Below are 15719 nucleotides of genomic sequence, written 5' to 3'. Positions count from 1 at the left end.
AAGAAATGAAAAAAAAAACTTGGGAAAGATTAGATTGGGGTGAAGGAGAGGGAGGAATCAAAAATGATTTTGAGTTTTCTGGTATAGACAACTGGGATAATAATGTTGCCACTTAGAGAAACCAGAACAGAGAGAAGTAGAGGTTTTGGAGGGAAGATAAAAAATTCTATTTAAGACAGGTTAAGTATAAGAAATGAATGGGATATAGAGATAAAATTGTCTAGGAGGCATATTCAGAGAATAGGAGGGCTATTCAGAGAAACATTAGAAGCCCCATTAGAACTGATGCAAAGTAAGAGAACAAGGACAATAATATACACAGTGATGGAAATAACGCAAGTATAAACAACACACAACGGCAACTGAACTTCATATTTAGGGGTCACATAGAAGAAAAGGAACCAGTAACAAAGTAGTTAGAGAATTAGGATGATAGCTTTATGGGAGTTAAGAAAGAGTTTTAAGAAAGCAGATGATTATATGCCAAATCTTGCAGACAAGACAAAGAAGATGGTGACTAAGAAGAGTCATTGTATCTGACAGTAAGTCATTGATGACATTTAAGAAGCCATTTCAAGGGCAGAAATCAAACTATAACATATTAAGTAGTGAGTAGTAGGTCAAGAAGTGGAGGAGTCAAATAGTTCATGTACTTTATTCTCCAAAAATTTGATGAAAAAAGCAAAGTATGCAATAGAACAATACCTTGGGGATAAAGCATCATGGGAGACATACATTTTATATAAACAGATGTACCACATATGTCTAAAATAGAGAAAGACTGAGCATATTTGTAGGTTGAATAGAATGTAGTGAAGAAGATTGAAGATGGAGGAGAAAGAAATAATTGGCTAAATAAGGTCTCATAAGAGGTGAGAGGGCATGGGACCAAAGGCACAGACAGAGGGGTCTGTTCTTGGAAAAAAAGGTTACTTTATTCCCTGATTCAGCAGGGAAGTAGAAGAGGAAGATATAACAACAGTTATTTTGAGGTAAAAGGGGGAAGGTTACATGAAACTGTCTTTGTTTTTTGAGGAAATTGAAGCTGCATGGTGCTGTGAAAAAGGGAGCTGGGGCTTGGATGTGAATTTTATAGCAACTGGAATAAAAAGCACAGGAACCAACAAACTAACATTGAGGTGAGGCAGGGATTTTACTCAATAGCACATATTCATAAAGTTGGCATCTCATTTTTATGTGGAAGTCTGGAGGGACAAATCGTATTACTTAAATGATAAAACATCTAATAACGATAGCCAGCATTCACATAGCAATTTAAGATTTGCACAGTGTTTTACAAATGTTATGTCGTTTTATCCTCATAACAACTCTGAGCTCTTGCTGCTATGATTATCCCTATTTTACACTTGAGGAAACTGAGGCTGAAGGAGGCTGAGTCACTTGTCCAGAGTCACAGAGCTAATAAATATCTGAATCAGGATTCAAAACTTGCATCACCTAGCTGCCTTTATCTTTCCTCTGATACTTCATTGTGCTGTGGACATGACTCTCTGCTCTCAAAGGTTGTCCCTCTGGATCACAAGCCCTATCAAACCATACTTCGTTTTTACCTAGTTGGAAAGGTTTTAAGATCTAGGCCAATGATGGGTTTAAAGTCTACATTCTGGTGATGAATTTTTTCAGTAAACAGTCAAGAGGCACTTATTAAGCACCTATTGTGTAGCAGGCACTGTTCTAAGTACTTGGGATAGAAAAGAAGGCACAAAACCAGTGCATGCTCTTAATGAGCTCCTAGTCCAGTAGTTATAGTCAGAGAGGCTCATTATCAAAGGTTGGCCACCAGGGGATGAATAGTTTTTGGTCATAACAACTAATAAAGATTTTTGACTAAGTTGAAAGGGCTGCCACCTGCACTGCGCTGTTGAAGTGAGTGCCCACACTGAGGAAATTATAAGTCCTTAAAGTGCTGAAGTAAGCTATAGACAATGTAAGAGCAAGACTAAGTAGAACCTTTTGTCACTTCTTAAGGAGTATATAATAGACAATTCTGTTTACCAAGCAGAAAAATTGGACCCTAAGTTTTATAAATTATGAAGCTTCTTCTCCTTCAAGGTTACTTTGGCAGCCTCATGCAGGCTTATGGTTTTTACTATTAGATAGGCCATGGTGACAGCCTATTACAGATTAAATGGCAACAGAAAAGTTCAAAAGTGGTTTTTGTATATGACTTCCATTGAAACCACTGAAGGTTAAGGTCCAAACTAATGCATTTGTCATTTCTATTTGCTTATGTCAAATTCTACTAAAGTGCTTCTGTGATAGGTCACACAGGGCAGAGATGAGTAACTTGAAACATAATGGGCTCCACTTCAAAATACTTGTTATTTGGGTTGACTAAATGCTGATAGAAAAACAAAAAAGGACATATTAAGGATTTATGGCTAAGGAGATAATTAGAGGGAAATCCCTATTTTTTTTAATACCTACAACCATAGAGTATTAGTGATGGAAGAGACTGGAGATCCTTTAGTATAAGCTTATCTAATTATGTAGAGAAAGGAGGTTTAGTGAAGAAGATGGAATTTGATTTTGGTCTTGAAGAATGTTTGGGATTTCAAAAGGTATAGATGGCAAAGGTGGTAGTTTTGTGTGTGTGTGTGTGTGTGTGTGTGTGTGTGTGTGTATGTGTGTGTAAAGCAGAGATGGAACCTATTTCAGGTGGAGGAAGCATTAGCAAAGACATAGAGGTAGGAAAGTTATAGCTGTTCAGGGATAGTATTTGCCCTGGCTATTGTCTAGGAAAGTAGTAGGGTGGTAATGCTAGAAATTTGGTTTGGGCCAGCAAGTGGAGAAACTTAAAAGGTAGACTAAGAAGTATCAACTTAATTTAGTAATTGCTGGGAAACTAATGAATATTTATGAACTAGGGAATACCATGATTGGACTTGTCACATATGAGGACAAGCATCTGTGAAGTAGGGAAAACTAGGAGAGAGGCTGAAGAAGGGAACCCCATTTCTCCTTTGGAGAATATCAGGTTCTCTCTGAATGAGGAAAAAGAGAAGTCTTGAGGACTGAAGTGGGTTAGTCATCACATTCTTCTCTTCGAGACTAAATGAGAAGAATACAAAGAAAAATCCAAAAGAATTTCTCCTTTAGATATGGCATAAATAAGAATATTTGGTATATATAGCGCTGACTTCATACTAATATAAAGAAAAAGGCAGAGTAAGATAGTGCCAAGAGCAGTGGAATTGAAGTCAATAGACTCGAATTTGAATTTTGCTTTTGAAGGAGAGGGGATTAGTCCATTACATGCTGATACTTTATAATGTTAACTTTTTGAGTGGAAATTTTCCTAAAATGTATTATAGTAATAATTATTAGAGCATCACATACATAGTTTTTGGTTTTCTTCAATGTAGTGAGCAAAATTTTATCTTGAATCATTTAATATCAAGTCAAATTGTCATGAGTTGAGGATATAGGCACAGATATAGACACATGAGGACTTGTGGTAGTATTCTAAGAGAGTGACAACTTTCTGCTGACTTGAAGATATATCCAAAGTTGACTTGCTTTTTGTGATTATTGACTTTATTTTCATAAAAGTGGCATGATGAGTAGGCATCTACATTGAGCAGTTGTAAGAGACCTTAGAGGTCACTAACTCCCACCTCTTTATTTAATAGATGAGAAAACATACGACTGATGTAATGTGACAACTTTTCTGCAAAATGAATTAGTGAATCAAAGGATAGAATAGCCTTCTAAGTGGTTTACTTTTTTATAGAATGTCTTCACGATTGGGACTAGAGCCAAGATGGCAGAGTAGAGGCAGAAACTCAACTGAACTCTCCCAAATTCTCCTCCAAATAACTTTAAAATAACGCCTTGAATTGAATTCTGGAGCATCACAGCCAACAAAAGGTTGGGATGAGATAATTTTTCTAGCCCAGTACAACTTAGGAGGTCAGGAAGAAAAGTCTGTCGCAGCAGGGTGGTGGTAAGAGTTGGAGCACAGCACAGACCTGCTTGTAGTAACACCAGCAGCAGATTTTGGAAGTGGCTGCACCAGTTGACAACAGCAGCTTCAGGAGATCCTAATCCACAAATGGTAAGGGAGTTTAGACAACTGGTCAGAAAGATATTACAGGGAACTCTTGCTGGGGTTGGATTCAGGGCACTATTGAATTGCCCATACACAGTTCAAGGATAAAGGAGAATAGTAGTGCACGAATGCTTTTTGGCTACAAGAGAGTGGGTCCCTCTTTCATAGCTCTGGGGTAGAGAAGAGTGCTTGTGGTTGCTCACAGACAGAGCACAGGCCAAGAAAGCAGTGACCACACCTTTCTTTAGATCATACTACCTTGGAAGAACCACAAATTTCTAGACTGACAAAAAACCTGATGAAATCTACTTTCTAAACCCCCAGATATATATTTTTTCTATTTCATTTTATGACTAACAAACATTTATTTTTTCCTTTACTTCCTCCTAATTTAAAAGAAAAAAGAATGCCTTTCCCCAGCTGCATAACAAATATGAATAGTCAAGTATCAATTCCCACACTGGCCAAGTCCAAAAATGTTTGTTCCATTTTGCATCATTAGTCCAACCCCCCTTTTCAGGAGGTGTGTAATGTTCTTCACCAGCTGGTGCTCTAGAATCATGGCTGGTCATTGCATTGATTAGAGAACTTCAACTTTCAAAGTTACTTGACTTTCCAATGTTGTTTTTAGAAATTCTTATCTTATTTCGGCTCATTTCACCGTTCATAAAAGCCAGTCACTAAGACGTTCCAAATCTGTTGAGTTTTATGTTTACTTATATTTCTCCATTCCATCCATATCCACAGGGATGTACCACACCAATTTATACTAAGTCTACGTAGTCCCATAGTATACCAAATGAATATAAAGAGCTTTGTAAACTTTAAAGTTTGACTCAGCTATCTTGTGGTTGTTTAGGTGGTGTAGTAGAAAGGATGCTAGACTTGGAATCAGGAAGAGCTGGGTTCCAATTTTGTTCTAGACACTGGTTGTATGACCTTAGATAAGTCAATTAAACCTTTATTTGGCTCAGTTTCCTTTTCTTTAAAAGAAGGAAAATAATAGCAACTACTTCCCAGGATTGTTGTGAGGATAGAATGAGAATGTGTAAAGTGCTTTGCAAACCTTAAAGCATTATATGTTAGTTATTATTATTGTTCTTATTAAGCATTATCAGTCTAGTAATCCTGTTAAAAAAAAGTGGAAAATGAATTCAGTCAAGCATTGCCTGGTTTTGGTGAATCCATGCTAACTCGTAGTGTTAACTACTTTTGTATATGTTCACAAACCATCCCCTTAGCAATGTATCCTAGAATTTTCTTAGGCATTAAAATCAAGCTCACTGGTGTATGGTTTGTAGAATCTGTGGTTGTCTCCTTTTGAAAATTTGGACTGTATCCTTCTTTACGATTATGGCACATCTTTCATTCTACAGTTTTTTACAGTTCATTGAGAATGATGATCAGTCATTGGTATTGGTTCCTTTAGAAGTCTGGAAGGTCATTTGTCCAGGTCTAGTTATTTGAACTTTTTTGCTGTCTCTTCACTTATCTCAGGTTTCAGTTCTTTATTAACCCTTTTTTGTTTTCTATTTCTCAGGCTCAAGATTGTTCTCTTTGATAGAGAACAGAGAATTAACATTTGAGTTGAATGGTTCTGTTTTACATCTTTATCTACCCATGCATGCTACCTAAGCACATGAGTATGTATGGAAACCTCTGGCCTTAAATTTATGGAGGAAATGATCTAACATGACTTTACTTACTAAGCTATTTTGTTAAATGTCTTTGCTTTGAATTATTGCCCCTGGCTGACTAGTAAGAGTAAACTCATTGGTGGGGGGCTTATATACTATAGCTTTTGAATGGACACAGATCAGCAAGGTACCTTGAATCTTGAATAGTTTTTTCTGTAATTTCCAGGTGCAAGAAGGATGAGGGAGGGACTCAGCTGCTACACTTAACAATCATAATATTACACATATTTTAAAGGTTATGATATCAATCACCATATTAACTTACTTTTTACACTTATAAGTCCATTTTGTTAGAGATATAAAATTGCACACTTTAAGATGCCATCTATTGAAAAATGAAGATTGGCTAAGGCATGGATTTATTCTGAAATATATTTGGCTACTTTACTACTTATCAGCCATAAAGTGATCTTCACCATTTGGGGACCTAGAATGCTTGATTTGATTTTAAATTGCCTTATTTATTCATTAATTTTCCTTTCGAGTGGTATAAATGAGATGGTTTATAGAACAGCTGTGACTGACTCCCTTAGCATAAGTATCTTTTGTAAGTGTGGGGGAAAATATGAAAATTTCAGGTAAAATACAAATTCATACTTTATAAGCAAAGCAACACAAATTCATTTTCAGGATTTAATATGATACACCCACACATCCTGAGTCAGAGGACTGACTTTTTAAAACTTTTAAAATGTAAAATAGCTGAAAACCCAGGTATTTTAAAAAATAATTGAATGAGTTTTATCATTATTAGTTTTGGTAACAACTACAAATTATGTGCTGGAGCCCACACTCAGAATCTCAAAAGCTTTAAGCTTGAGGATATGAACAGCTGGAAATGAAAACCATGCACATCACTTTTCATAAGAGAAGCTAGAGAAGTAATAGCTGCTATTGGTTTCATTCTATGCTATAAATAGTCCCCTGTGGACAAAATGACTTCTGATGTTCCTCTCCAAATCCAAGTGTGCAAATGTATAACCAGAATATATAGAAACAAATCTTTAGACAAAAGCAGAAACAAATAGCCCACCTCTAAAATGTTATAATGAACTTCAGAAAATTTGGCAGCTAGACAATGAGTTTGCTATAATGGAACGACATATTCTAGATAGAAATAAGGCATTTTACAAAGGAGATTAAATCCTCAGGCCACGAGGGAAGCAACTGCTTTGTATAACTCAAATACTTTAATAGATTTATTGAGGTATTTATCTAAATAATGAGCTTCCACCAAGGAGTAACCTACCTACAGCTGGTGTTGAGTGATGCTTCTCTGACTTTAAAATGTAGACTCTGAGAAGGTAAGGTTCATTTTTTTGCATGTTTACATCCTGTTTAGCATGATGCTTGTGGCCCAATTAGGATAGCAAAATAAAAATCAAGGTTTGCTCCTCTCCCCAAGGAAAGAGTGATATCCAGGAAACAACTTTCTACTGTATATGAGTTGTAAGACCTCCATGACTTCCAAGAACTCAGACTTCTCACCTCAAAGTGAAAAAAAGATCAGAAAAGTATTTGTGCTAAAAAACTACTCGGATATAACTCATTGCTTGGGTGGGTAGTTGCAAAATTTGTCTTTCGTGCAAAAACTGTACTAGTGGCTGCCAACTGAAGTGTCCACTAATATTAGCATCTGGAAAACCGAAAAATCAAATATATGTGCCATATTTATGTCAGAGGAAATACTTAAATAGGAATAAATCCTTTTTGTGAAGTTGAGAAATATGAAGGGAGAAAGATAAGCTTTTCCCACTGCTAATACATTTCCAAACTTGAATTTTTAGAAGGATTAAAAACTATATGTTAGTGATGTTTGAATATACATATTTGCAGTATAAAAGGCTGAACTTCTACCTAGAGTGTACATAATCTTATAAATACAGCTTGTCTCTCATTCTTAAAAATATGAAGAATTTTGGTCCTGTATTATTAAAAATATTGGGAACCCATTTGCATATGGCACTGAACTTTAAGAATTGTTCAGATGATGTCATCTATTGGCATGGTATTGATAATAATATAACTGTTCTATTAGACACATAGCAAATAACAAGACGGCAAGAAGGAAGGGACCAAAGCTTTGCATACTGTAAAGATATACTCGAGATTTGCAAGCATGGTAGAAATGCCTCTAGACTGAGCTGATACAAACTGGAGTGCTCAAGAAAGACCATGGAGCAGAGAGTTAAATGGTTAAGGGAGATCTTAGAGTTGGGAAAATATTCTATTGGCAAAATCAATTTCTAGGTAGAGGACAAAATTCCAAGATAATATGTCAGAGGGCTGGCTACAACCTTTTCCTTACCAGAAATTTTCAGCTCTACAGGGATATAATGACAGTAAATGGGAAAACAAGATTCCATTTTCAAAAATAGATTGATAATCAACTTGATAAGAATTGCATCAAATTTTTCTCAATAAGACAATTTTCTCAATTTCTGCTCTTTTCTTTCATGAACATATAGCAGCTAAGGGCTGGACTTGGCCAAATGTCCTTGAACAGGAAGTAACTTCTTAGCACATTCTTGAAATAGATTCCTATTTGGTGTTCCACTTGCCAGGTTTGTCAGATCAGAACTACCTGGTCTATGAAAGTGCTGACTGAAGTGTGGCTCTAGTTGGGGAATTTAAGGCCCTGGTAATCCACACATATTGGTGAAGTTCACTGTTTCTTGTCGATAAGTAATAATGGCTGTGATTATAGTTGACAAGTGAAAACCTGACATTAATGAATTTACAGATAATTGTTCTCTTTTTATAGACAGTAAACCAGTTTCAGGTGAATTATAAATTTATTCCTTTTCTATCATATACAACTATGAGAAGAAAACAGAAAGGAAATATTTGTATCTGTAGCCATGTATATATATTCAAACCAGACGGATCACCAGTGACATGTGGATTGTACTTCTGGGGGCTATAAGACCATCTTTTGGCAATAACTCAGTCAATAGCATAGCTACCAAACCTGATGCCCATTCACTGAAGACGTATAGATTCCAAGTTTGCCATCTTGGAAGAATCACCCTGAGATTATGGATATGGATCTGATAAGGTTAGTTTGCTTTTCATAATTCTGACCAGGGGTAGATTTTTCTTTTGATGTTTGTTTAGCTATTTGCCTTTGAAGCATCCTAGAAATCCTCACCTGCACTTTTTATAGGCTTTTATTGTTCAACAGACCCAAGAATAAAGACTATGAATTGCTTCCAAAGTGCAATTGCACCAAGCCATAAGAATCTAAGAAAAACAAGTTAATTATTTAAATAAAGCAAAACAAAATAATTGGCTAATATCTGTCTCTGAAATAGAACATGCCATCAGTCAATAAAATGGAAGGCACTCATGCATGGCTGAAAACAAAACTGAAAACTGAAAAGCTACTTGGGAGCACCCAAATGGACAATCATGAAACAGTTCAAATGAAAGAAAATGTACTTAGAATAACAATGGTTAAAGCTGTAAGGAACTTTCGTGGTCACCTAGTTCAATTTCTGAAATTTACAGATGAGAAAGTTGAGGCTCAAAGAAGTTAACAACTTGCCCAAGGTTACACAGTGGTAAGGAACAGAAGTCGCATTTGGAGTTAGAGCTAATTGCCAATCCAGCACTATTTTGTATGCCCCATGTTGTCTTCAGCCAACTGATACTAGTTTATACAGAGGTTTAAGTCATAGATTTAGAGTTGCAAAGAGCCTCAGATATGAAGTAATCCAGAGGTTTTTAGCTTGAGGTCTATGAATTTGTTTTAAAAATTTATTTTATTTTAACAATCTAAATTAAATTTTTAATAAAATTTCTGTATACTTTATTTCCTTTGCTATCCTGTGTATTTTATTTTATCTATTAAAAAACACATTATTTTGAGAAGGGTCCAAAGACTTTATTATACTCCCAAAGTCGTTCATGATACATGAAAAAAAGGTTAAGAACCCAGGATCTAGTCTAGAGTTGGGGAACTTGCAGTTTCAAGGCCAACGTGACCCGGTAAATGCTCAAGTGTGGCCCTTTGACTGAATCCAAATTTCCCAGAACAAATGTTTGGCTGCACTTGAGGATCTAGAGGGCCACATGTGGCCTCCAGGCCTCAGGTTCCCCACCTCTGAATTCTAGTCCAATCCTCTTATTTTACAGATAAGGAAAGCAAAGCTTGAGTAGTAAAATGATTTGTCTAAGGTATCTGTTAAATAAATGAAATTCAATCTGTGACTCTTCCAAATACAATAGTCCTTTCAATATTTAATTTTTAAAATAACAACATACATGTATATATATTGATAATCCTTTTAAGATCCAGATTTTAAGGTTCCTTAAACCCAACTCTAATGACCTTCACCACCAAGATCATTGATTGAGTCATTATGATATACTATTTGAAAATAAACTAATTCTTTTACTTTCCAAAAATAAAGACCTTTTTAAAGTTATTGATTATCCTTCTAATTAGTATTCTCAAACAATGAGCCCAGGTGCCACATCTTTGGTGCAATAACTGATATTCATGATTATAGTCCTGAGATAGAAAAATGCTGAAGTGCCTTCTGAATCATCATAGGAAAATTTGATTATCCCCAGCAGAATTTTATTGCTAAGTATATTTAACTGGATTTCAGTTCTTTAAAGAAGAACAAACCACGAATGATATATGTAGTAACCTTTATTAACCAGAATATTTGACAATATAACATGCTATTCCAAGGCCATGCTCCATACCCGAGCTTAATTTATCTCTTTAGCACTGCAAGGACTTGGCTTTAGATTTGTCCATAATTTTGAGAAGGCAATAATATATATTATAACCAAAAATTTCTTTTTCCAAATTCTCCTACTCATCATGATATATAAAACTCTTAAAAAGCCTGGATGTTTCTAACCCAAAGACAACTCTTCACCTTTAATCTATCACAAAATTACCAAATAGAACACCAATTTAGAAATGCCTGAAGGAAATAAAAGAGCATAATGAAAGATATAAACAAATATCAGATTCTAGACTACGCCTTTCTTGTGGTCATGGTGAAGACAATGTCAACAGTATTGCTTTAGCCAGTGCAATTTAAGAAAGCTTATATTAAGTTATTATGAAAGTCACTGAGTTCTCTTTAAAGAAAAGTATTTTTTAGGTTGAATCATAAATTACACATTGTACCTTGTTCAGTGACAAGATCAGTATTGTACTGCATTTGCATCAAGCCCATTATCAGCGTGTTCTGTTGCCTAGCTACTGCAAATGTGAAGTTTAATGCACTTTTGATGGATATTTAAATTGTAACAGCCATTCAGCTATGTAGGTTTATAGAAAATGAAATAGTTGGTCTTATTCAAATCAAAATGAACTTCTATTTTTAGCAAAGGTTCAGCCTTCCTAGGTTTTATAGAAAGGCACAGTACGTACTGCACAAGGGGAGTGTTGGCCAAGTCATATCCCTAGTCCCTCTAGACTCTTATAAGTTAACATTATTAATGCCAGATTTGAGGACATAGATGAAGGAAAGAACATTTAGGCTTCTGCATTTAAAATATCCTGCATTACTTATGGGAAGATATAGGCAAGAGTTGCACAAGATGATCAGGTATAGAACTGATATCTGTCTTTATCTATATATCACTGTAGGGAGTACTCACATTACTGGGGGAACAGATTAATTATGACATCAAAGTTTTCCTCCTCTCTCAAATTATCTCCAGTTTATTCCATATCTTTCTTTTATATATATATATATATCTATTTGAACATTGTATCCATTATTATTGTGACCTCTCTGAGGTCAGGGATTGTTTTTTACCTTTATTTGTATCCCTTGCACTTCGCACAGTGCCTAGATGACTTGACTTTTATACATATAAATGTATATGTATCTACAATAAAGAGTTATTTTCTCTCTCTATGTATATGTGTGTTTTCAGGATGTTACAAATGTCTTGATGCAGGTTTAAGTTATTAAAGCTGAGCTCAAGTTGTGGGGGTGTGCGTGTATGTGTGCTTTAATAAAACACATACATACAACGATGGCTCTTCACCATGAATGAACATGACTTCGTTCAAAGTAACAAAATCCACTTCCTGGTCTTACCTGTTCCCATGCAAACACATGCTGATTGAAGTAGAATTGAATCTGTTCATTTGCAATATTAATGCATAGCTGCTCGAAGGAATTTTTTCTGAAGTTTTCAAAGCCGAAGATGTCCAGGATGCCAATATTCAGCTCACCATCAGTCCCACTGAAAGAATTAAGCAGGTATTAAATTGTGTTTGCAGTTATTTTGTTGAAAGATACGAATATTAATCAATAAAGGATATAAAACAACCCATCTCAGGAAATTCTCAGTTAAGCTTTTGTAAATGCTGTACTGTGATTAGGCTTAAGAAATCACAACTGGGACATACATTTAAATGGTTGTTTTTCTTAACTGTGCAAATTTCATTCCACACAACTTGAAGAAGAGGAAGGAGGAGGCTTCACCAGCATTTCAATAACATGGTATTTTTGCTGCATTGTGGAAACCTCTTGATTCTGCCTATTTAAGAGGTGGTAGCAGCCACTTTTTGAGTTGTTTTTGTGTTAAATCAATTTTGCGAAGGACTCGCAACTTGGGTAAAAACTGATCATCGTCAATCAATGACAAAAGAAAACATAATAATCAAAGAAAGGAAGGTGTAGTAGGAAGAGTTGAATCTGGCATCAGAGGGTCTGGCCTTAATATCCAGATTTATGACTTAATGTCAGCTTACCCATAGGCAAATCACTTGACACCTCTGGATCCCAGGATTTTTATCCATAAGATGAAAGAGTTGAATAAGATGATCTGTAAGATCTCTTCTAATTCTAAATTTGTGACTGTTAATATCTACATGTCTGTTCAGTAAATACCCTATTAGAAAACTCCTTGATTTTACACTGAGGAAACTGGAGTTCAGAGTTAAAGAGTGACTTGCCCAAGGTAACCCAGACCGATGGAAACATTTGCCTGATTCTATTAGAAGGTACCCTAAATAAAAAATGAGTTTTGTTTTCAGTTAACAACAAAAAAAAAAGATTTCAAAAGTTGCCTTGCAAATAGTGCAGTTGTCCTAGAAGGGCATGTTGTATTGCCAGATGTGTTGTGAAGTTTTGGATGCAGTGTTTTTCACTGCAATGAAAAGAAATTTAAAAAGAACTTTGCTTAAAATAAATACTTACCCAGAAGTATGATGAAGCATAGTATTTATAGGATAAACAAAGCATGTTTCATATGTACTAACCTCACAAATTCATTCGACTTCTGTCAAAAAACTCAACAAAATGGCTTCTGATATGGAAGAGAAATTTCATGCCCACCTCTCTTGACTCTACCATAGTACGGACTACTTCAACATTAAGCATGCCACAATGTCCCCCAACAAAAAATATCCACTAAAAAACAAAAACATCCTCCTCCAAAGAACCACTGCTATAATGTATTTTTGTTTTAGTAGAATATGTCCTTGTATTATTTGCCTATAATTCTAGTTCTTACATAGTCATAATGGCCAATTCTTATGTATTTGGAGACAGCCTTAGAGTAGGAAATTCATTAGAAATGGACATAGCAATGTTGAGGGACAAAAGGAATATGAAATAAGGGAAGAAGAGCCATGTTTCTTAGGTGGCAATCTTAACCAGTCTGCCTAATTGGACAGTGATGATATTTGGTTTCACAAAAGGCTCATTTTTTGAGGAAAATCACCTTAATTAAGTGCAATGTTTTAAAATTATTTAGCCATTTTGTTGTCAGTATAAAGGTCTTTCATTCATTGTAACCATTTGCTTAACTTACAGCAATTGTATAAAATGCCTTGAGAATTTATTATTCCATTAAGAAAAAAATTCCTTCCAAATATATCATTTACTATTTGTATAGTAGTAATTTGTAGCAATAATGAAATAGTAACTGGCACTGAAATATTCTTTAATTATTTCATTTGCCATTTTTATTCAAGAATCTTTATATGAAACATAAATACATAGTAAAGTCTATTTTAAATATTTCTGGGCTTGTCTACATAATGAACAACACTGAGTTAAAAAACTAAATCTGGCACTTATAGAGCATTTAAGTAAACAAAACAGCTTGATTTCATGCTGTATTGAAAAGATGACACAGAATTTGGTTGTCTGCCAACTGCCCCTTTCCTTTGCCCCTCTAAAAATGGAATTCAACTAACCAGTGGCCAAACCTCCCTATCACCCAAACCTACTCTGGTTTTTATCCCCATCATTATTTAGTACATGATTTAGTATAGGGATCTAGAATATGAGTAAATGTTTCTGAGTTTTAGGTTTCCTCTTTGAATGATTCAGAAATGTACTCTCCAGTATAATATTATTTTGAATTTTCACTACACCTCCTTTTGTTACTGAGTGTTCGTTCCACTCCTATTATAGTATCATAGAACAGTAAAATTATAAGGAACTTTGGACACATTTAATCCATCTCCTTGATTTTACACTGAGGAAACTGAGGTTCAGGGAGGTGAAGGGTGACTTGCCCAAGGTAACCCAGGCCAATGGAGACATTTGTCTGATTCCAAATAAAAAATGAATAGTATTTGGTGATTTTGACTTGAATGTAATGAAATAATATACGCTAAGAGAAATTTCAAGTATTTTAAACTGTAATCTTGTACAAATAAATTGCATAACTTGCATATTCATCACTTAAAGGAACCTACAGATTAGTGGTTTATGACTCTTATGCTTCCTATATTCCTAAAACATGTACAGTAATAATATATATATAATACAATATAATTATAATATAATAATAATAGTACACTCTATGTAATTATCATCTGAGGAATAGCCTAGTCAGTCAATACATACCTGTTAAGCAACCACTATATGCCCAACAAGAGGCAGCAAGGTGGCTCAGTGGATAGAGTGCTGGATCTATAATCACGCTGCTACCACGCTGCTGACTCCAGCCTTGTTTGACATTACTTCCCTTAGCCTCCTCTGCCCTCTGATTGGAGGACTGGAGGATGGAGTACTAAACTCGTACCAATCTCTTCCCTTATACAGGGCAGAAACTAGACGTTCAGTTCATTCCATTTTGCATCTGCTGCTCTGCCTGCCTGGCTTCACTTCCATGGATTAAGATGGGGTACCCCTACATCAGCTATCCTTGGTGTCTTCCCTACTTCCTATCTCTTTTTGTGTGCTTTCTCTATCAATTGGTAAGCTCCTTGAGGGTAGGGATTACCTCTTTTATTAATTGCATCCCCAGTTCTGCCTAGCACATAGTAGGTGCTTAATAAATGTTTGTTGGATTGGATTATTGGTGACCTAATGATCTTCTATGAGTTTAATGATCATCTCTATTAGACAAATCCCACATCTAAATATTTAGCCCTTATCTTTCTCCAATTTTGTTTCTCCAATTGCCTATTGACCATTTCAGACTTCTTATTCCAAAGATATCTCAAATTCAACATGTCAAAAGCAGAACTCATTACCTTTACCCCCAAATCTGCCCTTTTCCCAAATTTCCACTATTTCTATCAAAAATTCTTCCATGCCCCAAGGCTCATCACTTCAGAGTTACCTTTGGCTCCTCACCCCACCTTACTCTACATGTCCAATAAGTTGCTCAAACTTGCCATTTTTATGGCCACTTCAATTAGTACTACCTTAGATCAGGCTCTCCTTGCTTCCCATTGGGACTAATGCAATGGCTTCCTAATTCATCTCTCTGGCCTCAAGTCTCTATTGACTCCCATGCATCTTTCACAGAGCTGCCAAAATAATTTTCCTTAATCACATATTTAATGACATTCCCCTGTTCAATAACTTCCACTGGTTCCCGATTTTCTCTTTTTAATTTTTAAGGCCCTTCACAACCTGGTCCCAACCTATCTCAGGCCTCATGATACATTACTCTCTATCCCCATCCCCACTCCAACACACTTTGTATGCTGCATCCAAACT

At 35.5% G+C, this 15719-nt stretch overlaps 1 protein-coding gene across 1 annotated transcript in view; it reads right to left on the bottom strand.

Moving 5' to 3' along the window:
- The window catches only part of MYO3A (myosin IIIA), a 247917-nt gene that overhangs the window by 83859 nt on the left and 148339 nt on the right, over window positions 1–15719 (bottom strand). Inside the window, exon 19 of the mRNA XM_072651758.1 lies at window positions 11847–11994. Coding sequence (XP_072507859.1) covers window positions 11847–11994 — 148 coding nt within the window. The remainder of the gene's footprint in view (window positions 1–11846; window positions 11995–15719) is intronic.

Source organism: Notamacropus eugenii, chromosome 3 (assembly GCF_028372415.1).
Source record: "Notamacropus eugenii isolate mMacEug1 chromosome 3, mMacEug1.pri_v2, whole genome shotgun sequence".
NCBI lineage: Eukaryota > Metazoa > Chordata > Mammalia > Diprotodontia > Macropodidae > Notamacropus > Notamacropus eugenii.
The sequence above is the reverse complement of the archived record's forward strand: the minus strand, read 5'-3'. Positions and strand labels throughout refer to the sequence as shown.